The sequence below is a fragment of the Hemicordylus capensis genome, chromosome 3 (genome assembly GCF_027244095.1).
Source record: "Hemicordylus capensis ecotype Gifberg chromosome 3, rHemCap1.1.pri, whole genome shotgun sequence".
NCBI lineage: Eukaryota > Metazoa > Chordata > Lepidosauria > Squamata > Cordylidae > Hemicordylus > Hemicordylus capensis.
In genome coordinates this window covers 76,838,021-76,864,886 of record NC_069659.1, presented here as the reverse complement: position 1 = coordinate 76,864,886, position 26,866 = coordinate 76,838,021, and the positions used below count along the sequence as shown (strand labels likewise).

The window sequence follows — 26,866 nt, the reverse complement described above, 5'->3', positions numbered from 1 at the left end:
TATATATAAATATATATTCTCAGATATGAACAAATCTAAAAGTTGACCAAGCAGTGAAGCTTAATGACATACCAACAATTGACAGAGTGACACCAAAGATTATGGCAAAAATAGTTTGTGGGAGGTTTTTGTTTGTTTTAAGATTAGAGTGAAAACTTTAGTGGGATTATAACATTTTCCAAAGAGTATGTTAACATTAAGACTTTTGTTATTCCAAAGAAATAATTTTATTACCAAAATGACTTTCTGCTACCAAATTGATTATCTCTGCTAGAAATGCCCATCTAACAATCTCTTAATTTTGATTCCTGTAAAGTCTTCAGAGGACCTTCAGACAGGTGTTATCTATTTATATATTTTTTCTGACAGTGACATGCAAAATGTCATCTTAATCTCTTTATCTCTAAATTCCACAAATCTTTTTTCTGTATCCAACAAATTAGTTGCCTCATAGCAAATCAACTATTCTCCAGGCACAGAATCCTGCAAGTTTTGGCTCGAAGTAGCCATGGGAAAAAGCTTTTATGATGTAAAAGATACACCAACTCCCTGAAAGAACAGAAACTGCCTCACCTATTTAAGTAAGTAGAAAAGGAGGAGCTACAGATTGCAAAACCACAAAGGCTGGGTTTCAGTCTGACAAGTAACTTCCTTCAGATACACCACACCTGTTTTATCTGTGACGCTTATTTGAATACTGAAGCATAAATCAGCATGTTACAAGGAAATAGCAACATCCTCTCAAATGGGGATGTTACATGCTGTTTTTCAAAGTTTACTGATGTTTGGATTATGGTTCTTCACCTGTTTTGTGACATGTTGTGTGGCAGCAGGTAAGGTAGCCATTTAATGGTTCCTCTTGTTTTCTTAACCACAAGGAAACTTCTAACTTTGAAATGGGCTAGATTAAACTGCTTGCGTCACCATTCTACATGCTGGTGTATTGAGTACTTAGGACCTTGTGCTAGTTTGTGAATCTTCCAAGAGCAGGACAAAGGTCTGTTCTTTAGTGTAAGACAAATAAAACTGCTTTTATCTCTTTTACTCTGTACAAAGATATGCCGCTAGACTGACTTTTGTGCAGGGGGAAACCCTCTTAATATTTCTATAAAGGATTTTAACAACCTGCTCCAATGTATCTTTGCTCAAAAGTAGGTCTTACAGAGTTTAATGGAACTTCCTCCTAAGATAGTTTACTTGGGATTGCAGCCTGTTTTACATTTATAGTAATTATTTACTGTTCATATGATCCATTAACCTAGATCATGTTCTGTCTTTTAAAAGATCTTGCTGTTTTAGACACCCAAAAGTAAGTTCAATGTGAGATTTTTAAGCTGATGTTTATTATAGCTGAACAGTTTAATTTAGCAATATTGCATTAACCTAGGAAACAATCTCCAGAAAGGCAGTTGTGTTGGGTTGCTGCAGCAAAAACAAGGATCATGTGGCACTTTAGAGACTAACAAACTTAGTTTGGTATAAGCTATGAACTAGAGCCTAATTTCAGTAACATGAAATGTTCATTACCTGTGAAAGCTTTATCTATCTAAATGTATTTCTGTCACGTCTAACTGTTAAACTATGGTATCTGGGGCAAAGCTAGGTGAGAGGGAGCTCGTCTTCGCCCTTCTCCCTGGTGGCCCCTCGGAGTGATGGAGATAATGAAGAAAATAGGGAGGGGTGGAGCTGGGGGCTCCTCCGAAGCTGGGGGAGGGTTTCTTTGAACCCATCCATTCAATTATAGCTACACTCCTAAATGGTATAAATATGTCAACCTTGTGGCATTATCTGTGACACAGCAGAAATGTTTTATGATGGGAAAGGGCAGGATAGTAAGAATTCTACTTCTCTATAATGATGCTGTGATGGTTTGCTTGTCTGAAAAACAATTGTAGTTGAATTTTTTAATATTAAAAATGCAAAGAATAAATAAACATTCTACAAGAGTAAAAGCCATGGAAATATTTGTTATATATGACCAATTTCATAAGAGCTAATATTGTAATTGATAGAATAGGGGACTTTGACTAGTGAGTGCTGTGTTCAAATCTCCTTTCAGCCGTGAGGTTCTCTGTCTAGCCTTGGGCAAGGTAGTATTCTGAACTTAAGCTACTTCACATGATTGTTGTAAGGATGAAACCAGATAATTCCTATGCATGATTTGGATACATTATAAGAAAGGTAGGATTAAAATTTTTATTTCACTTATATTCCATATAACAAAAGAAACTCTAGGTGGCTAAAAAAACAATGTTAAAACAAACCAATTAAAAAACAGTTAAAACAATATATGTGTGTATGTTAAAATTATATAACTGATAAAATGTTATATTTTGTTTTTTCTGTACAGAGCAAGAATGTCCTGTGTTTACTGATCTTACAATATCCCATGCGCTGATTGGTACTGATCTGAAAGTGCAACTGCTTTTGTACACAAGAAAAAACCAGAACTGTTCTGAAAAGCTCACAGTGCACAATCTAACAGCTTCTACAAATCTAAATGTGACCAAGAAAACTCTTTTTATTATCCATGGCTACAGACCATCAGGTTCTCCTCCAGTGTGGATTAATGACATTAAAAATCTTCTCCTTGAAAAAGAAGACATTAACACCATAATAGTGGATTGGAATCGGGGTGCCACAACTCTGATGTATCCCACTGCTGTTTCCAATGTGGAGAAAGTAGCAGAAATATTGAAGGCTCTAATTGATCAAATGATGGTAAACAACCATTTTTCCCCCCCTTTGGGGTTTGTGAATGTACATGTATAATGAGTATAATAACAATCTTGTGTTGAGAACCATGCCCAATGGTATTGTATTTTTGGCTTTCTTTAAATTTATGTTTTTATTTTATTTGGATTAATTATATTGGGCTACATCCAAAATAGGGGAAAGTTAGTCATGACTAATGCCCATTGACGTTAACGAGTCTTAATTTAGTCATGACTAACTTGTGTTATTGATGTCAGTGGTGCTAATTCATGATTGATGAGTCTAAAAGTTGTCCATTATTTCTATATTATATTATTGGCAGTCTAGCCCAACAACATGTCTTATAGGTACATTACCTTGATTGGTTATTAGAAGATGTACAACAGTGGGCAATGGAATATGTGACTTTTTGATTGTTTCCTTCACACACTGTTTTTATATGGAAAGCATTTTTCTGTGTAGTTGTATATTATGCTGTGTACGTACCTTCCAAGAACATGTGTACACAGTAAAATGTATATGGTATGATCCATGTATGTTAGCCACCTAATGGCACAGTGGGGAAGTAACTTGCCTATGGAGCAAAAAGTTGTCAGTTTGAATCCCCACTGGTATATTTCCCAGACTATGGGAAACAGTGATATTGGGAAGCAGTGATATAAGAAGATGCTGAAAGGCATCATCTCATACTGCATGGAAGATGACAATGGTCAGAGCTGTCCTTAGAGAACTCTGGTGGGGTGTGGGGCCCCCATGGGGCAAATCAGCCACTGCGGAGGCCCCCTTCCTGTTAATTCTAATGGGGATAAAAGAGTGGGGCCTGGGGCGGTTGCCCTGCTTGCCATGCCCTAAGGACAGCCTTGGCAGTAGTAAATCCCTCCTGTATTCTACCAAGGAAACCACAGGGCTCTGTGGTCGCCAGGAGTCGACACCGACTCAACGGCACAACTTTATTTTACTTTATGATCCATGTATAGGAACCTTAAACACGACAACTGAATTTCACACTTTTTCCTACAGAAAAATTCATTCCATATAGGAAAAGCACAAACTGTGGAAAGTCCCTAAGAATTTTAGCCCTTTTAGGACTTTTTTTTTTTTTAAAGGACACTGTATATGATTACAACATCCAAAAGCAGAATCAGAAGTCCTGCCTCTGGTGTGTCACCAAAACATCACTCATCCTCCTGCTTGTGCTCTTCATGGTTACAGTGTTCATCTGAAGAGGTGCACGCTGTAAGTGTGACTGTGCCCATTTCTGTGATCAGACTGGGGCACATGCTGATCGTGAAAATAGAAACAATCACACTTATGGCGTTCACCTCTTCAGACAGATATTATAACTCTGAAGAGCATGGGTGGGAAAGTGAGTGAAGCTCTGGTGGCGGGAGTTCCATTCTCACTTTGGATGCTGTAATTGCATACAGCATACTAAAAAAAAAATCTGAAGGAGAGCTAGTATGGTGTATACTTCTGTATCTGCAGTGACTTCTGAGAAACATTCGATAAAACTGGCTGCTATGTGTAAAAGTAAACGGTCTTGTGGGTATACAGTGGAATATATTTAAAAGGACACACACACACACACACACAGAGTGGCAAAAAACCAGTCTGACCTGTGATGGTGCCACATCATAGGAGTAACCTACTACAAAATGGGAATTGCTGTACAATAAAACTTAATGTAGTCACCACATGCATAAGATTAGTAATGCCAGTTTATAACTACCTGTAATTATAAGCTGGCACTACTAAGTTAGTATTAACTCAATTCATGCTTCCTAGTTTGAGCATGAATTTGTCCAGCACCTATGGTTTGGCTGTTTATAAATTTAACAGCATTTTTCCCCATGTTCTTTTCCAGTTTGGAATGAGACTTTGTGCTTTCACAGTCAGCATTCAGCAAACCAGGTGCCCAAAGCCAATAGCTTTCAGAACTGGAATGTAGATAGCTATTATGAGGGGAAAATAAATCCTGCTTTATCCGGAACTTAACTAACTTAATTTAGTTAATTAATGAAATAACTAAATATGTTAAGATTTGCATTTGTATGACTTCCTATCAATGCATGTTTACTGACAGGAAAATGGAGCCTCTCTTGACAGTATTTATATGATAGGCGTAAGCCTTGGCGCTCATATAGCGGGATTTGTTGGAAAGGCATATAATGGCAAAATTGGCAGGATTACAGGTAAGATGCATTCTACTTCTAGGCTAGAATATTATACTGACTTATCTGGGAGTAAATCCCAAAATCCACAGTGGAGCTATATAAACATGCTCAGGATTCCACTGCAGGATGTCGTGCTGCTGGGATGCAGCAGAACAATGTCCTGTTATGTTCCTGATACTCTGAAGGAAGGCAGAATACCCAGAGCAGGTGACGGGAGGGGATTGCCATATTCTGGTTCTCCAAATCCAGGCACTCTAATTTGCATATTATGTAAATTGGCTTGCAAATTTTCATATTATGCAGTTTAGCAGGTGCACTTTCCACTTGACTTGTATTTGCTCTGGGATATCTACTAACAATAGTTGGGGGAGATCTCTTTGCCTGACAATTTTCCTTGACGTTAACAGCAGCAATAAAACAGAAAAATGCGCAGCTTTTCAGTTAAGGCTGCAGTTACATACTTACTTGAGAGAAGATCTGATTGAAACCAACATTGCTTACTTCTAAGTACGCATGCATAGAATGGAAAGCCAAACATTGCGATACACAGCCTGGTAGGCAGGCAGTGATTTACATAAAAAGCAAGCTATCCTCTCAAATGTCTGATAGAGATCCTCTGCTGATAAAAAAAAATAAAGGCAACATTTCTTGGGATTACAGTACTTGTGAACCTCTCCTAGCTAGCCTCCTGTGCTTTTCCTGCCTTAATCCAAGTCCATCAATTTAGCAGGTGACCTCACATTTTGCTCTGTAACTCCACTTCTACAAGAGCTAGAGCTTAGCTCTCCCTCCCCCTGCCTTAAAAATAAAATAAAATATGAAAACTGGAATCCAGGTGAGCCAAGCAATTCAGGTTATATGCTTAAAATCCTGGTAGCACCCAGAAAATTGGGGAGATGGCAACTGTAGGGCTTTGAAAACAAGCCAATGGAGTGTCAAAGAAGCCAACAGAGGAAAGCACAAAAGAAGCAGGGGGTGGTATGACAATTCCCATCCCATTCTCCTGCTTTTCCCTTGCCCTCTGTTCACTATTGGCTTGTTTGACGCTCCATTGGCTTGTTTTCAAAGCCTTGCCTCCTTTCCCCCTTCTCTGTTTCCTCCCGCTCCCATCACCTCCTCTGAGTGTTCTGCATCACTGCTGATAATCCCTCCCCCTTGGCTCTTTCTCATATTAGCTGGGGAAGTGATTAAAGAGATGCTGGATGGTAATTTGTTGCCTTCTCTACCATCTCTCTTTAAAAAAAAATGGTGAGGGAGAAAAAAGAAAGATATACAAGGCCGTACTTATTAACTTTCAGTATCATTGGACATCTTGAATTTCCCTTTAATATATGACAACCTGTTGATAATATGATTCAGAACTTGGTTGTTAACACCATTCTTTCAAATTATTCCAAAATTAGAGGTCTTGTTTTCAATTTACATGCCTAAACTAGGCATTGATTGGGTTAGTAGATTTTTAAAGTAGGGCACAGAGCACCTAAGACTTCAATGCACAATTACCCGAGAGAAAATCCCAGTAGCGGACATCCTGACTAAATTTACTAGAGAGTGTCATATTTAAATTTAATGGTCCTCTAGAATGACTCCTGGGTACAGGGGCGTAACTATAATAGGGCAAGGGGAGACAGTTGTCTGGGGTCCCACTGCCTTGGGTGGCCCCCCAGAGGCAAGTCACATGACTGACTCCCTCAGCGGTGCATCCGCACAGGCTTCCTTCAGTTGTATTCATCCTCCAGAATTGATGTGAGTGTTAAGACCTGGAGCTACCAGAACAGCATGTCTTTCTCTAGTACCATTACATGACTTGCATCATCCACAATTTACAAAACCTTTTAAAAAAATAATTTAGGATGATGTTCTATTGTGGCACATAGGAGATAGATATAGATATGCTTTTTGTTACCACTATTCAGCCTCATTTAAGATTTCTTTACTTCATGGGCTGAGCTTCAGAGGGGGGAGCATTTTAAAATCTTGTCTCTGGGCCCACTCCAACCTTGCTACACCCCTGCCTGGGTAGTCTGGACGTTAGTGGGACTTACTTCTGAATAAACAATCTTAGGTTGGCACAGTAAACAGAGTACTTGAAGTTCTGACAGTAAAACATTCTGCCACTCTCCTGATGACACCCGGAGAGAGAAGGGGGTAGCGTTATAATATAGCAGCCAGAGAGCAGGAACTTGGGTATTTGAGTGGAGACTAAATTGAAAGGGGGAGGAAGAGGTGTTGGCTGTCGCTGTGAATGACCTAGGTTGGTTCAACTAAAAGAGGTTGGTTTTCTTTTGTTTGGGGTCTGAAGCTGCTTTAAATTCTGTATCATCCAATTCAGTTTGCTTCTAATATCTTTGTGGGTGTCTTTTCAGCAATAGATATACATTTTATTTCTGAGAGGGATTTGCATCACATTCTTCTCTTGAATCTGGAGGTGCATAATTCCTCTCTCCCCCCCCCCGAGATATCTGTCTCTCTGCCTCAGAGGACCTTTCGTAGTACCTGAGCACTTTGCACTGGTTACAGTTTATTTGGTTTCCATTGTTAGGACTAGACAAGTGCAAAAAAGACTGGAGATAAAGTAAATCATTAAAAAAAACCTTTGTTTTATTTAACATTACATTTTTTTTGCTTGTATTAAGCTGAACTGTAGAAAAGAAACTTCTAGATCTGTCAACGTTTTGACCTGTGGAGAACCTGCCAAATTTATCCTAGACCAGTCTTCTTCCAGTCAATTGTTTTTTCCATTTTTGTATAGATACAAAAATTATTGTTAAAATGAAACTACTACCATAAGCCTCATATGTTTGTTTTTCATACCAGGTCTTGACCCAGCAGGGCCATTATTTACTGGAAGGCTGCCCAATGAAAGACTGGCTCACACTGATGCTCAGTTTGTTGATGTTATTCATACTGATATTGATGGTAAATTACATACTTCTAGGTTTCAAGAATGCTCATGGTAGAATGAAAGTAATACTGTCACCAGATTGAATAAGTCTTACTTGATTAACTGATTAAAACTACACAACTTTGCATAGGGCTAAAATAATAATTTTGAAGAAAAACATGTTTTCTTTGTAGACGCAGCATATTTGTGTCGCAGCAAGTGCCCTCTTAGAAGAGGAAATGCCTTAGGCGTGTTCCATTCTGTGTGAGAGTGATGGGAGCAAATGCTTTTTCTAAGAGGGTGCCTGGAAAGTACTTATAAGAAGAATATTTTGATGAAAAAAATGTTTCTTATCAGAGATGCCTTTAAAAAAAAACGTCTATTCAAAAGCTTTTCAACCAACTAATGTAACTGAACTTAGGTTCATGTTGCAGTCCTGAATCAAAGTTGTGTTGAATTTCTTGTTTTCTCTTGCTGGTATGTAAAGCTCTGTGGCTGGGAGCCAAAGAATTGCTTAAGGTATGCCCAAGGGCTTGTACTTGTCCAGTAGGATGTTTGATTTTATTTCTTTGAACGGCAAAGTCTCCTGTCACACTGAAAAAACATACATCTTGCTCTTATAAAAATAGAAGTTCAAAGTTCTTTTCGAGAGACAGAAATAATCACACCACAATTGTTTTCCTGGGCAGTGAAATTAACTCAAGTTCCATCTTCAGTGGGCTTTGAGTTGTTCAGTGCAAAATAATTCCTTTCCATGTGAAAGTAGCTGTGTCTTTTCTTAAATTAAATAAAAAACATGCTTATTATTGCTGTATTTTTAATGCTTTGTTTCACTCAACAAACCTAGAATTGCCCTGGCTTAGGTCAGTAAAGATGTTTGGCAGGGCACTGTGCTTCCCTCACCAAAGGGCCATCTTTTCTTCCTGGACAAACAGGCCCTGCCTTGGCCAATTTGCAAGCTCTCCAGGACATCCATAGTATCTCCTAACTCAGCATTGTCTGCTGCCATTTGATGAAATGAATAGTTATCTTCCTTGTATTGGCAGCAGCTGGACTTCTAGATTCCCTAGCTGGCCACATGTTTAGCACTTTAGTTTAGTTACTAAGGATTGGAGAGCATTCCAATTTCAGTTTTTCTGACCTTAAATGAAAATGTCCTCTTTCCTCCTCCCCCCCACCATTCTAGTTTATTAATGAATTATAAATTTCTGCAATATAAAGGCAACAGTGCTTTTTGTCCTCTCTGTGAATTTGAATAATAGTGCTCCATCTTCTTCCTGTTAAAAATGTAATGTGTTAAAAGAGAAAATTAAACAATATATTCTTAAATGTTTTGTTTAGCATTTCTGTGGCTCTTAAATGTGATAGCATTTATTGTAATTGTCCTCCTCCCCCCTTTTGTGTATTTTTTTAGGTTTGGGTTACAGGATGCCTTTGGGAAACATTGACTTCTACCCAAATGGAGGAACTGATCAACCTGGATGTCCACAAACAATATTTAGTGGTAAACATAGTTACTTTTAATTAAGTCCTTTTCTGATATACTTTCTAACGTGGAGCTGACATGCAGGCTAGCACTGCCCTGATACAGCAGTGTAAAGACTAGACCAAAGCTGTTCTGTTGACCAAGCTGAGGAAAGGAAATGCAACTCTTAGGGATGTATTTTCATGACACTGGGCTTCAGAGGGGAGGGGAGATGACAGAGAATTATCCCTCCCTTCCACTTGCGTGACAGCACAGCCTTAGTCTGGAAATCGGGGTGGTTACACTAGTGCTAGTCTGGTTATCGGCAAATGTCAATACAGCTGACTTCACCAATGGGAAGGCATGGTGGGTTAACTTCTCAGCTAAAAGTGTTTCTTGGCAGGCTACAAAAGTGAATAAGAAACCATACGATCCCCAACATATTTTGTACAAATCATATAATGAAGAGTGTATAACAAATTAGTTTTGTATAGTTTTATCATCAAAGATACTCTCAACATTAATATAGTCAGTATCAAATAAGTCCACAAATCCATTCAGTTTTTATCTTAGTCTTTATTAAGTGGAGAACAGTCTTAAAAAATTTCCATAAACTTGGCAGCACTGGTACAAATGCTCCAGAATCCAATAATGTGTACAGCCACCTCTGTTATTGTGACATTCTAATAAGATTTTTATTGGATTCTGAAGCATTTGGATCAGTCCTGTAAAGTTTATGGAACTTTTCTAAGACTGTTCTCCAGTTGACAAAGACCAAGATAGAAATGGAGGTCACCTTTGCAGACTTGTTTGAAACCGACTATATTACTGTTGAGAGTATCTTTGATGATAAAACCATACAAAACCAATTTATTACACACTCTTCATTATATGATTTGTACATAATATGTTGGGGATCTTATGGTTTCTTATTCACTTTCATCTCCTGCCAGGAAACTCTTTTAGCTGAGAAGTTAACCCACCATGCCTTCCCATTTGTCAACCTCCACTTGACAAAGACTAAGATCAAAACCAGGGTCACCGTTAATTGAAATACACTATTACTGTTGAGAGTATTTTTGATTATATAACTATACCAAACCAGTTTGTTACATACTCTTCAATATATGGTTTGTACATAATATGGTACGGATGCTGTTTTTATTTGCTTGTTTTAAGATATTCCGGCACACATTATTTATCTTAGAGATATGAAAGTGGTTGATACTACTTTCATTCTAATTGATGTCATTCCCATTTTTGAGGTGAACATTGGAGACTTTACTTGTACCCTGAACTGCTGCCACCAGCTTGTGTCATCAAGTAAATATATAGCCAGTGAGACAGAGCAGAGCTTACTCTTTAATTTTGTGGTGTTCGGTTACTGAAAAAATGAATATGGTGGGATTTTAGAATCAAGTAAAATGTTTCATTTCTGAATATTTCAAAATATATGTTCACTTATTATATTTATATACTGCCTGATACGTGCTTCTCTAGGCAGTATACAGATTTGAAATCTGTAAGTTTTGTGAGCTGTTTAAATGCTATTGGCTATAAGTTCATACTCTACGTAGTGCTTTGAAAATAGACATAGTAAATGTTGTTTTTTGTTACTGTATTTTGTGTTGCATCATGTTATTACAATCTTGTGCATTGGTAGAATTGTATAATCAAAGGTAACATTGTCTTAAGCGTTCATGGTCCCATTGGATTATTGTTGCAAGGCTTCAGGAGATTCCAACTTTAATTGGAACTGCACTGCACTTGTTTGAGGTATCAGAAATTTTCCCAGTTAACATGAGTAAGGTCTGCACAGACAGTGTTCTGAAAGTGATGGTCATTGGGGGAAAGAGTCCTGCTTTTTCCGGTGTCTATGCCCAGTCTTTTAAAACTGCAGCTACCTGCCAGGAAGTCTTACCTATAGCAAAGGGGAAGAACAAATGAGAAGGGAGTTCAGCATTCTTTCCTGTGATGTGAGTCCATGAGAGAACAGCACTGGTTGCTTCTTAACAGCATACTGATATGAAACAATTAATCAAGAAATATGTTGGTCAAGCTTTCCTGGTGGTTATTGCTTTGGCACTTCTAAGCATGTTCAGTACTAGTGCCACCATGATTGCCAGACAGAACTTTTTGTCACATCCTCTTTCTTGTTAATTTGCTAGCTTTCATATGTATGTAGAAGAAAATTTCATTTTAATCACTAAAGAAATTGCATTGCACTTCCAAAAGAGGAAAATGTTTGTAGTTTGAAGTGTAACTATGTTGTTGTTCCATTCACTAGTTTGCTCTTAAAAACAACTTCCCCCCCACAAAAAAACAACAACCCACAACCAACTAACCAACCTAACAATTCAGTTCAGAATGAATTTATTCTACCTTTCTTTTCTCTTTAAGGAGCTAAATATTTCAAATGTGACCATCAAAGATCTGTTTATTTGTTCATGTCATCCATGAAACAGAACTGTAATATAACTGCATATCCTTGTGACTCCTACATGGATTATAGGAATGGAAAATGTGTGAACTGTGCAGCTTTTCAACCACTTCCATGCCCAGCATTAGGTAAGAGTGATGTATTGTCTTGAAACTAGAAATATTTTTCATCCTATAATGCAGATACTTGCATACGTTTTGTTCTAGGTAGGCTATCTGATGAGGATTCTGTATTGCAAGTTCTGCTTTGCCTCAGAAATGCAAGATCACTGCATTTCTGAACATCTCTATATGCCATTCAGTGGTCATAGAACTTGGAGTGCACTCAGATTCTGCTCTGCTTTCACGACTAGCTTCCAACTCAGAAATGACAAGAGTTAGAGGAGGACTTGTAGGCCAATTAGTCTAACTCTCCACTCAGTACAGGAAATTCAGAGCTAGAGCATCTCCAACAGATGGCCACTCAGATTTCACTTGAAGACTCTCAGTGAGCAAGAGCCCAAGACCCATGAGTAATTGATTCCATTGTTGAATGGCTTCTATTGTTAAGATTTTTTTTCTTAATGTTCAACTGAGTCTTAAGTCCATTAAGTCTAGTCCTGCCCTCTGAGGCAGCAGAGAACAAGTCTGCCCTCTTCCATGTAACACCCTTCTTGTGTCTGAAGAACGCTTTCATGTCTTTTCCCCACCCCAGTCTTCTCTTCTACAGGTTATACCTAACCAGTTGCGTCGACCTTTCCTCATAGGGCTTGTTTTCCAGACCACTGACCATCTTCATTGCCCTCTTTTTTTAAAAAAAAGTGTATATGTGTACATATGTATATATCTGTTCCAGTTTGTATGCAGCCATCTAAAAATACAGCACCCACAACTGGATGCTTCTTATGACACTTGACATTTCTTCCCATAATTTGAAAACTGTGCTGCTATTAATGCAGCCTAAAATCAGATTTGGCTTTTTTGGGGGGGTAGCTGCATCACACTACTGCCTCATGTTCATCTTGCGAATCCTATTGCCAAGCCAAGACCTTTCTTTAAATCTGGTTGGTCTGCAAAACTAGAGATGAAAGCAAAGCAGAATCGGAGCACACTTCCAAATTTGCATCCCGAAACACCCTCTTGCACTGATCAGAGGACTGTCCATGCCGCTTCTTTTCTTCACAGGGAATTACAAATCATGTTCTTCTGCAGGGGTGGCCATCTTGCGCTCTCCAGCTGATGTTGGACTACAACTCCCACCATCCCCAGCCCCAATAAATTGCAGCTGGAGATGATGGGAGCTGCAGCTGACAACAACTGGAAATCTTCAGGTTGGCCATGATTCCAGTGCATACCCTCAATTTGCTAGAAGAACAGGGAAGAAGCTATAAGGCACTTACTGCAGCTTCCTCTATCCCATCGATTATTCTTTAAGGGCTTTTGACTAGCCTGCAATAATGTTCCTGTGATCCCAGTAAAAATAAATGGGATAAAGTGAAATTATTATTAGTGACTTAAGATGAGATAGGAATTTATATCTTTCCGCAGAGGATGCAAGCCCCTTATCCCACTTCCTGTGGATAAGCCCACTGATTTGAGTGGAACGTATCCTGCATAACCTGAGTTCAAGTGTTTTGTGTCTGGATGTCAGCTTGATTTCCCAGAACTCTATAAAATACAATTCTATCTTTAGGATTTTTATCTTCTCTTTGTTTGCTAATTTTCTTTTGGAACATATTCCAATTTGAATTTTAGGTTATTATGCTGATAAATGGAAGAATTATTTGATTGAAAAGGACCCTCCTGTGACAAAAGTGTACTTTGACACTTCAGACAAAGAGCCATTCTGCAGTAAGTGGTTACTAATCTTTTTTTTTTAACACATACTTTTTACACTTTCATTGTCTCTAGCATTCTGCGCAAAATACTTGCTATTGTCCAGATGCACCCCCTTGATTAGACTTGATTCTTCATTGCTGTATTATGTATGAAATGCTATTTTGCTCAGAAGATCAATGTGTCAGGAGGGTGGGGGGATGCTAAAAACAGGATATTATCTGGAGAGCCTGGTAGAATATGACAGATGAGCTAGATATGAGAGAGATGGATATGCATTGGATAATAGGGAAAATATTATTTTCAAGAAGAAAAGTACAGTGAAAGACCGCAAGGCAGCTAAAGATTTACTACCATTACCATACATAAGAAGACCCATGACTTAAGATGTATGGCTGTGTCAGTTTCAAATAGTTAAACCCAAATCTTTGTGAGACATTAATTCTGAGAACTGGGTGAGCCTATTCAGATAATCTAGTCATTGCAAGCCACAGAGAAGTTTCAGTAAGGCAAATGGGAATGACACGGCCACTCCTACCTCTCCTGTCCACATGACCAAAGGGTCCTTCATTTACTGAGATGACATATGACTTTCTGTTTCCAAGGATGTCCAGAGTATCAAGCATGGTAAACATACAACGTTGCAACTTCTTTAAGTATAGTGCTATAATTCAATGCCCTCAAACTTAACACTATCAAATATGAAGAAGACCACATGTATTAAACTATATCTCACAGAGCAATGTTACATTGCTGCCTCACTACAAACAGTTTTGTTTGTCAATGAGCATGGCTGGATCTGTTGCTGTAGTTTGGTATAGTGAATTTGTTGGGTGATTAGGAATGTAACAAAACGGGTTTTAATGTGTCTTATACTGGAATCTTTTTCAAGCCTTTGTGGAATGTGGCACCACTGTTTCCTCTCAGGTGTATGGCTGCTGTCCTCGCAAACAACAATCTAGCCCTCTGCTCAGTTAATTTTAGCAGCCGCCACAGTCTCGGCCTCTTGCTCTGCGCTGCAATGGTTGCTTGTGTTTGTCTTCTGCAGCACAGCAAAAGGCAAAGCAGGTCATCCTGCTCCCTTCCTGTCCTCCCCACTTCCCGTCTTGCTCGAGCTCCTCCCTCCTCCTGCCAGGCAGGAGGCAGCCGTGACTCCTTGTGAGCAAGCAGCAGCCACGCAGCGGTTCACTGCTCACTTCGATACCTTACTGCGCCTGCCTTCTGCTTGCTTCAAGCTCATCATGCATGCGGCATGGGCAGCAGCAGACTGCCTCAGAGACAGTTGCAGCACACATGGCACAACCGAGGTGAGATGAGGCAAACGGAGTGAGGCTGGAGAGCTCAGCTCCGCTTGCCTCATTGTGTTTGACTCCAATCCCCGAGGCTCTTCTGAGTTGGCCTGGCTAGCTGGTTCCTCCTTCCTGTCCCCCTGCCGTCACACCAGACCAGTATTCCTTCCTATGTCCCCAAACACTGCCTACCGCTCTGCACCAGTCTTCTTCTCCCCATTCCCATTCCCACAATCCCCATCCATGCTCCTCTGCAGGAGCCTGCTGCTAGCCAGTGCCACTACACCAGCATTTCTCCTTCTAGAGGATGATGGACTCCGGGGCAGAACAGCAAGGACTGAGTCGTCATGGAGGGCAAAAGAGGGACTTACTTGAGAGGGAAAGGAAGGGAGATAGAGAAGAGAAAAGGATAAAGAAGGCCTAGGGAAACACCACTTCTGAAGGGTTGGAAAGAGGGGTCCTGCTTTTGGGCATGTTTTAGAATTCTTGATCTGATTATTGAGTGTTAAAAATCTGAGAACAATAACTGTTGAAATATGATGGTGATGATGATACATGGAATTTCTTTATTTAATTTTTTTTTAAAATTCAACCTTTCCCTCAGTATATCCTGGTGTAAAAAGTAGTGCATTCAGCTAATTTAAGTGGCAGGATTGTTAATGCACAATTTGGTATCCACAGGTCATCAGGAAGTATGTTGTTCAGAACTTCTTCTTAGATATAAAAATCAAATATTTCAGCCATGTATTATGAAATATTTTATGTACTAGTAAGTGTTAAAAATGAATTTACTGTTATGCTTATATAATACTGCCATAGTCTGGTTTGTGCATTTTGAACATTTTGGGTAGGCGGGCTATGTGCAGTGCCCTAGAAATGCATGGGAATCAATATATGTGGGCAAGAGTACCGGTGCCTTTATTTTTCTAAAATCAAGCACTGGCACCCACACTATTGCACTCTAACCACTACACCATTGGGAGGGTACTGCGTGTGGGGAAACAAAGGAAACGGAAATCATTTTAGCTATGAAAGGAAGAGTGGAGTGACTAAACATTGTAAACTAAAAGAACTATGTTTTGTTTCTACATGCCCTTCACATGTCAAAATAAAAAAACTCTCACATGCATACATTGGTTTTAGTTTTAAATAGCCTTGTTTTATGAATGTCTTGTTTTTAGACTCATGGTGGAGAGGAGAGCTGGTCTTGTAGTAGCAAGCATGGCTTATCCCCATAGCTAAGCAGGGTCTGCCCTGGTTGCATCTGAATGGGAGACTAGAAGTGTGAGCACTGTAAGATATTCCCCTCAGGGGATTAAGCTGCTCTGGGAAGAGCAGAAGGTTTCAAGTTCCCTCCCTGGCTTCTCCAAGATAGGACAAGATTTTCTTTTTTTTTATAGGACAAGATTTTTTTATTGAACCAACAAACTACCACAGCATACAGTACCTTGCCAAAGCACAATTATATACAAAGTGGTTGTTTGTACATGATATATCTACAAAGATTTACACACAAGGATTTGGAAACACACAAGTTATGAAGTATATGCAAGATAGGGCTGAGAGAGATTCCTGCCTGCAACCTTGGAGAAGCTGCTGCCAGTCTGTGAAGACAATATTGAGCTAGATAGACCAATGGTCTGACTCAGTATATGGCAGTTTCCTATGTTCCTATATGTGCCTTTTTAGATTTAGATATTTCTGCTTTGCTTCTGCCTTGCTTTTAGATCCAAGTAGTTTGATATGGTTGAGTAATCAATAAAATTATATCTGTTAATTCACTGCAGTCCTATATATGGCTACTCTGAAGTAAGTCCCATTGAGTTCAATGGCATTTCTTCCATCCAGTAAATTTGTATAGGATTGTAACCAAAAGTACTAAATTTAAAATATTATACTTAAATATAAAGTAAAAGAAAGTAAAAATACAATTTTATAAATAAAATGGAACTGTAAAACACAGTTATTTCCTTCTTCCACTCTCTCTGTGCATGTGTGGTATCCATAATGGCGCAAAATAATGTACCTATGTGCACACTGCCTTGAAAATGCTTCCCAATAAAAAAAAACTCATTTGGCTCACTGATGAAATAATTAAAGGGAACACTGTGTGACACACATCAGAGTATGGGAGATAGACAGAGAGACTACTAGAAGCATTTGGCAGTTTGAATTTAGAGATGGGGAGGTGAAATTCTGCACTCTGGGACCAGTTGAACTGGAAACATCCTGAGAAACTGAGGGCCCATGTTCTTGCTTTCTGAAAATTGGATCCAAAATCAGTGGTTTGGCTGCCTGATACAAGAAATTATTTGCTTCCTAATGCTGAACTGTAGTTTTGGTTTTATTTATGCGTATTCATAGACATCATAAACCTTCAGTGTACTGTCAAATTAAACCTTATAGTTCTGCCCCTGGACTTCCTGTTGTTTGGAGAAAGGGAGTACTTAACAGTACAATAAACACTCTGTGTATTCTTCTGTGTACCATCTTTCTGTTTGTTTGTTTGTTTCCCCAGTGTATCATTACTTGGTGGATATAATAACCTGGAACAAAAACAGTAGGAGAGGTTTCATAAACATCAAAATAACAGATGATAAAGGAAATACAACAGAATCCAAAATTAATAGGTAAGTTTTTATTGTTGTACTCTGCTTTATATAAAGCAGTCTTCAGCTATGAAGTACACAGCTATGAAGTACACCTAACTTAGAAATCAGACCCACTAAAATCCATGATAATTATTTTATAAGGAATTATTTAGAAACAAGCACCAGGTATGTGCAAGGGGAGGAATTTTTTATTTTCGTTTCTCTTCTCTCCCATTTATTTTGGCCACCACAAAAAGGCAGTGTGTGAAGGAGCTCTTGCCACAAGCTACTGTTACACAAGTAAGGTTATACTTAAAGAAAACCAAGGTATTTTGAATTCTTTGATTACCTTTTTCTTCAAAAAAGGAATATTCATTTTAGAAAACAGAAAGAATACAAATAAAATGAGGGTTCTGGAGATGGATCTCCATTGTTCCTGGTCATGTTTGTTTTTGGACAAATGGAACCGATTACAAATGGGGCCGGTTTATATCTGGCTTCATTCTGGAAACAAATGCACATGCCTAACAACCAACACAGAGTATAAAACAATATTATCACTTCTTTTACCAATGCAATATAGTGGCTAAGGTAACAGTTCAATGAAAAATAAACTTGCCTCATCAATATAATAATAACTTTATTTATTGGCTGCCCCATAATAGTTGTTCTCTGGGCTGCTCACAACCAAGAAATGAGGGGAGTGGGAAATCATACTATTTAAAACATTTAAAAACAAAATAAAGCCTACAATAAAATACAAAAACATTTAAATGTGTTTAAAGATTTTTTTAAAAGTCTGGATAAACAAGAAGGTCTTCACCTGGCATCTAAAAGAACATAGTGGTGGTGCCAGGAGAGCCTCACTGGGGAGGCTATTTCATTAATAGATCTGGCTACTGAAAAGGTCCTTTCTTGAGTAGCCACCCACTTCATCTCAGTTGACGGGGCTCTCGTATCAGCGCCTCTGAAGAAGATCTTAAGGTCTGGGTAGAGATGTGGGGCAAAGCGCTCTTTCATTTATCCTGTTAACAAGCCATTTAGGGCTTTAATGGTTAAAACTAGCACTTTGGATCGGGACCAGAAGCAGATCGGGAGCCAGTGCACCTGACAAAACATCAGTGTAATGTGATCAAAACACCCAGTCCCAGTTAATAAATTTCTGGCCCTAGTTTGGACCAACTGTAGTTTCACAACCATTTTCAAAGGCACATACGATGCCTCTGGAAACAGCATGTATAGTGTGTTGCAATAATCTAAATCGAAGGTTATGAGAGTATGAGTCACTGCGGCCAAGCTGTTTCCGTCCAGGCAATGTGGCAACTGGATTATTGTCTAAAGCTGATAAAAGGCACTCTGAGCCACAGAAGCCACCTGAACCTCTAGTGACAACTATCTCTAGGGTTTAGCATTCCTTTATTGTTTATAAATTTATTTATTGTGGTGGGGGATGATGGGAGTTGTAGTTCAACCAAAGCTAGAGGAATCGAGGGTTTGGCAGCATACATTTTCGGGGGAGAGGGGGTGTCCTGGCACTCTTGCACTGTTTGACAAATAGTGATTAGAGTATGGGGGAGATCAGAATGTGGGGAGCGTATCCATTTTCCTATGGCTGAGTTACTGCTGAGGAGTAGGAACCTTGACATTAAAAGGCCTTCCATAAATTGTTGCCTACCAATTCAAATGAATCCACCAGCCATATATTGTGGCCTACTGGGTTTCAGCCTGCTGCTTGTTCTTGTTGCTGCCTGCCACTGGCTGTCAAATTGACAACCCAGGCAGGTTGTCAACTGGGAAATGATAATACAAGAGCAATGGGCTGTGTTTGCCTTACTAAGGCACAAATTGTGCAGGCCTTGAACAGGATGAGCCTTAACTGCCTAATCCACAGTGCTATCACATTGTAAAAAATACTGCATGCATCGGAGAGGCTAGATGTTGATGTAACAATGTATCTTGATTTCTTCTTAGTGATGCAGCAACCTTCCACCAGTATAAACAAGCCAAGATACTTGCTGGATTTTATCTAGATTTCGACAATATATCAAGAATTGCTTTGACATTTTCTACAGGGAATTTAGTAGGACCAAAATATAAGCTTAGGGTCCTGCAAATGAGATTAAAATCCATTTCACATCCAAAAAGGTAAGCAGGTAGTTGTCATGTTATTGAATAAAGCTAAGATTGTTTCTTGTTGGTTATCTTTATATAGCTTAGTAGTGAACATGACTATAACAAGGCCAGTCTTATAAGCAGCCTGGGATCTACTGCAGCATCGTATATCTTTGATTGCAGCTGTATAGGAATCACTCCTTTCATGTGTTTGGTAGTAGATGATTGTTGAAGACATCAGGAGGTGATGGGAGAGACTAAATACAGTAGGCCATAGTAACTGTTCCCTCTAACAGGGATTCCCAGTGTTGTTAACTATAACTCCCAGCATCCCCAGCTGCAATGGCCTTTGACTGGGGATTCTGGGAGTTGTAGTCAACAACATCTGGGAATCCCTGTTAGAGGGAACACAGGCCGTAGGCATCCTGATAGCAAGGAGAGTCTGGTTGGGCCTACGGAATAGGAACTTGGGCAAAAATGCCTTTGTAACAGCAGCCAAAACCACTGTTAGATAGGAAGCTGCTAGATACTGAGTCAGACCATTGGTCTATCTAGCTCAGTATTGTCTTCACAGACTGGCAGCGGCTTCTCCAAGGCTGCAGGCAGGAATCTCTCTCAGCCCTATCTTGGATGCCAGGGAGGAAACCTGAAACCTTCTGCTGCTCCTAGAGCTGCAGCTCCATCCTCTGAGGGGAATCTCTTACAAGTCGTCACACTTCTAGTCTCCCATTCAAATGCAACCAGGGTGGACCCTGCTTAGCTAAGGGGACAAGTCATGCTTGTTGACAAGACCAGCTCTTCAGTGACAACAAGGATAAAAGAGTAGTTAGGTGGAATGGGAATTGAAGGGAATGCTTTTTAAGAGGACCCCATTATAGGTCAGGAGTAAGAGTCTGTAATATAGGCATGTGCACAGCTGAATTGCAGAAGTATCATGCAGGCAGTCTCTGCACTTGGGCAGGGTTAAATAAAGGCTATAAAGGGAAGCTTGGCTCTGATAGAGCTATCTTGTGTCAAGGTGGAGTTTTAATCTTGACTACTGAGATCAGGTCTTTAGTCAAGCTAGGAGGGAGTTAGCAGTGGTGTTACCAGACAGCCCTCCTCCCTTCTTAGAAATTTTTGGTAAAGGTAAAGTGTTGAGTCGGTTTTGACTCCTGGCAACCACGGAGCCCTGTGGTTGTCTTTGGTAGAGTACAGGAGGGGTTTACCATTGCCTCCTCCCACGCAGTATGAGATGGTGTCTTTCAGCATCTTCCTATATTGCTGCTGCCCAATATAGTCTGGGAAACATACCAGCGGGGATTTGAACCAGCAACCTCTGGCTTGATAATCAAGTCATTGGCCTCTGAACTAAACAAGACTGTGAGGAATGCTGTGCATAGACAAGCACTTGATACCAGGAGGTGAATGAGTCCGCACATGGGTCAGACTACTGTGTCATGGAGTTTGAGCTGGTGCAAAGCTATTTTCATTCTGAGTTCTTTGCATACATAAGGAGGCCAGAGTTCCATGCAAAAGAAGCTTTTAAACAAAAGATTATTCCTGGGAACCTGAACAACCCCACCCCAGCCTACCATACAAACAGCACAAGCTTCCAGGCAACTAATTAGTTTTGGCACAAAAGAGCTCTTTTGTTCTGGGATCCATCTGAATAATGACTGTCTTGGCCACACATCTCTAGATCCTGCTCTGGAAAGTTTTCCTGTCCTTGCGATCCCAGAGTGTGGTTAAAAACTAATAAAAAGCCTTTGCTCTTGAACCTCAGTGTGAATTAATGAAGTCTGATCTTTTAGCATGGGAGATAGAGCTCTAGCTGCCCTCTATTGCCCAGCTGAGCACCTGTCGTGTGCTCAAATCTTTTCCCCTTAAGCTGCATCATAGACTGCTGAGTCCTTATTCTTACACTGGACTGCGGAGTTCAGAATCACCGAGCTGGAATCTCTATGCCTGAGTGATCCTTGCATGGGCTTGCTGTGGGGAAAGTTGCACAAGACCACCCTTGAGTTCGTAGGCCACTCTCGTGAGCTTGGTACAAGTTAATTCTTGTCTTGAGCAAATTCAGTGTTCCTCTTTCCCCACTGGAGTGCCATAACCCTTGGAACTGGATGCTTGCTGTCTTTCCTTTTCTCCCACTCAGGCAGAACCTCTGAGCTGGGAGCCCTGAGTCTCCTTCAGTGAGATTCACCCCCTTTGACTTCACTCATTAAACAGTAGGTTAATTGTGGTGGTTATAACTGCTCTTGACACCCTCTGGTCTCTCATCTCTCTGACTCTCTTTCTGCCCACATTCCAGTACTGTCAATCATCCAGCTATAAGAACATAAGAACAGCCCTGCTGGATCAGGCCCAAGGCCTATCTAGTCCAGCATCCTGTTTCGCACAGTGGCCCACCAGATGCCGCTGGAAGCCACAGACAGGATTTGAGGGCGTGCCCTCTCTCCTGCCATTACTATTAGAGCCATATCTACCATTACTATTACCATTACTACCATTACTATTACTGCCATTACTATTAGAGCCATATCATTTCTCCCCTCATCTGGGAGTTGCCTTCACACCCTGTTCAACTGGAATAGCACCAAGCTTTGCCAACTACCACATTTTACATTGTGTCTGTGCTTTATACCAAATGAACTTTATTTTCAAAAGCCTCTGAGTCTCTTTGCTCCTCTGGGTTACTCTAATATAGTCATGCTTCAGTCTAGACTGTAGTCGATGTTGTTTGCATGCAAGTCTGCTTTTGTGTAAATTCAGCCAATTTTGCCCCAAAGCATAGATACACACATTGAGGCTGTGGGCAAGCATGGACACAATGTGTTAATTTATTTCTCACATTGAAGCCCTTTTGCTGCACATCTGTCAAGTAAGGAAGTGAAACGGCTTTGCAGGGTGGTTTTTTTAAAAGCAAGAACTCAGTATGCTTTGAACAAAGTTTTATGTGATCGCCTAGGCGTGCTATGACTAAAAATATTTCCTTCAAGCATAGATTTGTTGACCTCAGTTTAGCACAGAGCTATGTCTGCTCAAGTCCTTTTAAAGTAAGGCTTAAGTGTTGATAACTGCACTAGACTGTGGTGATTGTGCCACAAGATTTATATGCTTCATATGGGCAGCATGCAATCGCTCCCTATATATGGTGTGTATCAGGTGCTTCATATTGCTTGCTTTGCATGTATGTATTTTGGGCGTATCTACAGTTATGAGCATCTTTGACAATTGAATTATTTTGCTGCCTCCAAATAATATATATTTTCTCATCACACAAGCATAGGCTGCAATTGCATAATTGCATCTTGCAGTTTGTTAAAATATGTAGAATTAATGTGAACACACATATGGCTTCTGTAGTTATTCATAATTACTGTAATTACATAAACACTCAGTGATACGTTAAAAACAACTGTACTTAACCGAGCTCTAAATGTTAATTAAATTACAAGAAAAATGGATAATAAATTGCATAGGCATGAGAGGAAAATGTTTTTTAAAAAACCCAACTATGCTAATTTGTGACATGCCAAAAGCATTGGGGAAGAGTTTGCAGAATATGATCCCACCCTACAAATTTGCATGGCAAAATCATCTTAAGAGAAACCCTTCCATACTGTAAGATTTATTTATTTAAAACATTTCTGTACCATCCAAACTTGCATCTTTGGGCGGTTTACAAAAGATGGCTCTTTTCCTCTGTGTATTTGGGAATAGCATGCTTGTGAATTTTCACAAGATTGAATATGAGCATAAAAGTTATATTTGTGCTGGTTGTTTCATGTCAAAATCTTTTCCAAATCATCTGTAGGATCTAAAATCACATGTATTTTACAGGAATGTAGTGCTAATTAATTCTTCATTTTCAAATAGTTTTCTTTGCCCTCAGTAACACCGTCATGTAGTCAAATATAATTGGCTATGCAATGACCAAATATGATTGGCTACATGTTTCTACATAGGCTTTGCTTTTTTTTTTAATGGCACCAACACAGCAGCCCATTAAAAACTCTACAGGTTAAAAAATGGTACCAAGGAGGGAGAAATGCAGTGGGATGAACTGCCTCCGGTAGAAAGCTCTATGCAAAGTTACCACAAATATTTTCATGTGCCCCTGAAAAATTGGTGAAATGTGCCCCTGAAAAATTGGTGAAATGAAATGCTTGGGGGAAAAAACAACGCTTCTTCCCTCCCCAATTTAGTTTCTCCTAAAATACAAGGACTCTGGTTCACAAGCCCTCTTGCCTGATTTTATTTTAAGATAAACCTTATATGAACTGTCACATTTGTTGACTGAACCTATAACTCCCACATCCTTAAGGACTAATTATTAATTTAGGCTAATTAATGCCAATTATTCTACCCTATCCGATGATCTGCAAGTAACAGTAATGAAAGTCAAGGAGCACAGTGGAAAAAAATGGGACTGCAGTTAAATGTAAAGAAGAATAAACTAATGACAACGGGTACGGCAACCAGCCTCAGAATGGATAATGAAGACATTGAAGTGGTGGATAGCTTTTGCCTTTTAGGATTGACCGTAAACAGTAAAGGATCCAGCATTCAAGTAATACGCCACAGACTAGCACTTGGTAGGGCAGCAATGAAGGCCTTGGAAAGGATATGTAAATGCTGTGACGTGTCTACACCTACAAAGATTAGAATTGTTTGGACAATGGTTTTCCCCGTGAAACTCTATGGATGCGAAAGCTGGACTTTGAAGAAGCAAGGTAGAAAAAGCATTGACGGTTTTGAACTTTGATGCTGGAGAAGACATGGACAGCCAGGAAAACAAACAAATGGATCCTAGAACAAATCAATCCCAGAAATTTCACTCGAGGCACAAATGACTAGGCTCAAACTATCATTCTTTGGACCCATTATGTGACACATTATGCGAAGACTTCCTGGAGAAGTCCATAACACTGAGGAAAGTTGAAGGAAAGAGGATGACCAGCAACAAGGCAGATGGACTTGATTACAACAGCAATGAATGCACGACTGAGAGACCTTAAAGGCCAAGTTGAATACCGATCATCCTGGAGAGAATCTATCTGTGTCATCACTAATAGTCAACACCGACTTGACGCACGCAATCAATCAATCGCTGGCTATCAATAGCCAATTGGAATAAATACATCTTGCACAGATTCTGAGAGATGAACAGGCTTGATTAATTTATATATCTCCTGGAAGTGATCCAAATTAATTTATCCCGAACTAGATTTTGTTGCTAGAGATGGGGTAGAATAAAGATAATTCCAAGACTGCACTAAAAATGTGTCTCTGGGTATCTTTGTGGACCTGATTTGGTATATATAAACAGCATAGAGTAGTGGTTAGAGTGTTGGACTAGGACTGGGAAGACCAGAGTTAAAATCCCCATTCAGTCATGAAACTTACTGGGTGGCTCTGGGTCAGTCATGTTTCTCTCAGCCTAACATACCTCACAGGGTTGTTTTGAGGATAAAAATAACCATGTACTGAGCTCTGAGCTCCTTGGAGGAAGAGCGGGATATAAATCTAATAAATAAATATAGAGAGTGTACTTAGGGAGACCTTCCCAGTCAGACTTGGAGGTCATGGTGGGTATCATGACCTCCAAGTTAAGGCAGTATTGGAAAATATCAATTTAAAAAATATAAAATGTGTTTATTTTGACAATATATTTTCTCTCTTCTCTTTATAGGAATCAGCTGTGCAGATATGATTTTATACTGCTGGAAAACGTTGAAACGAGCTTCAAACTTATTCCATGCAATGAGGCTGGTGTGTGAAACTTCTTTAAAGCCTTTTGCATATATTATGCATGAAAAGTAGTGATGAGAAATGGCATAAAGCTAAACTGGCAACATTCAAGGATTTTGTGTTTTAACCAGTACCTTTCTACAAGAAATTCAGATTTTTTTTAATGTATTATTGATACATTAGATGTATTAGTGATACATTACATTAGAGTTAATACATAATAGAGTATATTTCTAATTAACAAAAATAGAATCAAATACTGTGAATAATCTTCTTCTCCATTGACTTAGACTGTAATCTTACATGCAATGGTGCTGATATCCCACTGAAATTAATGGTAATTCTAATTATCTTGCTATGTGCAGAATTGTAGCACATAAAGCAGTTTTCCTCAGTTACTTTCATGTTAGATCATGCTGCTCCTTTCATAGTGAAATTGGGCAGATAAACAAGTTCAAGCCAACCCTTTCAACATGTTCTTGTTGGAGAACTCCATACTCCACATTGGTGCATGCAGCCAAGCTGCCCCAGAAACTGAACAAACTGGCTAGCTTGTGATAAGATGGAATATTGCAAATTAGACAATTACAGCATAATTATATGCATGTTATGTTCCTTTTGCAAGCCAAACCTAAGCATGTTTACTTGAAGTGAGTCCTAGTCAGTTCAATGCTATTTGCTCCTTAACAAATGTTTAAGATTGCTTTCTTGGTTGTCTGGTTACAAGTGTAATCTACAAATGTGAATATTTGTTTTTATACATTTAATAAAGATTTGTTTATTTAAAGCCATAGGCTAGATGCTGATTTATGAAATATAGAAAACATTTCTCTTGGGAGCAAGAATGAAAGTGCACATATGGAGTATGTTTTTCATAGATTACATAGTGATGGGGGCCATCATTCCCATATCGGTTTTGCTCACATATAAAGTGAGAAAGGGAGGTATCATTCTTTACAAATGGAATAGTAGGCAGGAGAAAGCCACTAAAGCTTTTCTTCGCAACCTCACCAGCCTGTGGTCAGTTGCTCTTGGTAAATTTCCTTGTTTCTGGTTTGGATAACAGAATGACAATAAAGATATGTTCTTAAGGCAACCAGCTCAGGAATGTAAGGAGGTGTTCCTCTCATACACATTCTATTTATTGCTAACAGGAGGCATCCACTCCTGCTCTTACTAAATTTGTGGATATGTGAAAATAAACATAGTCCAGCATCAGAATGTATAGTTTGGCCTTGATATACAGAGCTACAGTAATACATCAACTTCTGTTGTGGGCCTAGGCATCAAACCCAAAAGCTTAATTTTGAACTCATTGCTGGGTTCCTGCAATAAATACTAGACATGTGCTAAAGGCACACCCATCATGACTTCTCCTGGCAAATCCTTTATCCCATTAGGGGAACTGCTCATGCAAATGGCCTCTCTACACTCCACATATTGGTTAAACAAGTTTGTATAAGGGCCATTTGGACAAATGGCTTCCCACGTGATAAAGGGATGCTCTGGGAGGATGTTGTGACTTTTGCAGAGGACATTCAAAGGGGCGCACTCTTGGAGCATCCATACTTAATTGTGTGTGCTGGAGTCTTTAGCATGACAGCTCACTCTGAGAGATGGAGGCTGGCAGATGATCACAGAAACAG

At 39.5% G+C, this 26,866-nt stretch overlaps 1 protein-coding gene across 2 annotated transcripts; it reads left to right on the top strand.

The window, feature by feature from the left end:
* The first annotated feature begins 443 nt into the window (after positions 1–443).
* Positions 444–26,011, top strand: LIPI (lipase I). Of its 2 annotated transcripts, XM_053310844.1 has the most exons (11): positions 444–581; positions 2,060–2,181; positions 2,351–2,721; positions 4,799–4,907; positions 7,707–7,808; positions 9,188–9,277; positions 11,639–11,806; positions 13,412–13,507; positions 17,300–17,411; positions 19,344–19,517; positions 25,162–26,011. In XM_053310844.1, exons 2-11 carry the CDS (start codon positions 2,157–2,159, stop codon positions 25,247–25,249), a joined length of 1,335 nt encoding a protein of 444 aa, XP_053166819.1. In that variant the 5' UTR covers positions 444–581; positions 2,060–2,156; the 3' UTR covers positions 25,250–26,011. The 2 variants fall into 2 exon arrangements, with proteins under 2 accessions (XP_053166819.1, XP_053166818.1); XM_053310843.1 differs by lacking the exons at positions 444–581; positions 2,060–2,181 and adding an exon at positions 615–833.
* Positions 26,012–26,866: the final 855 nt, after the last annotated feature.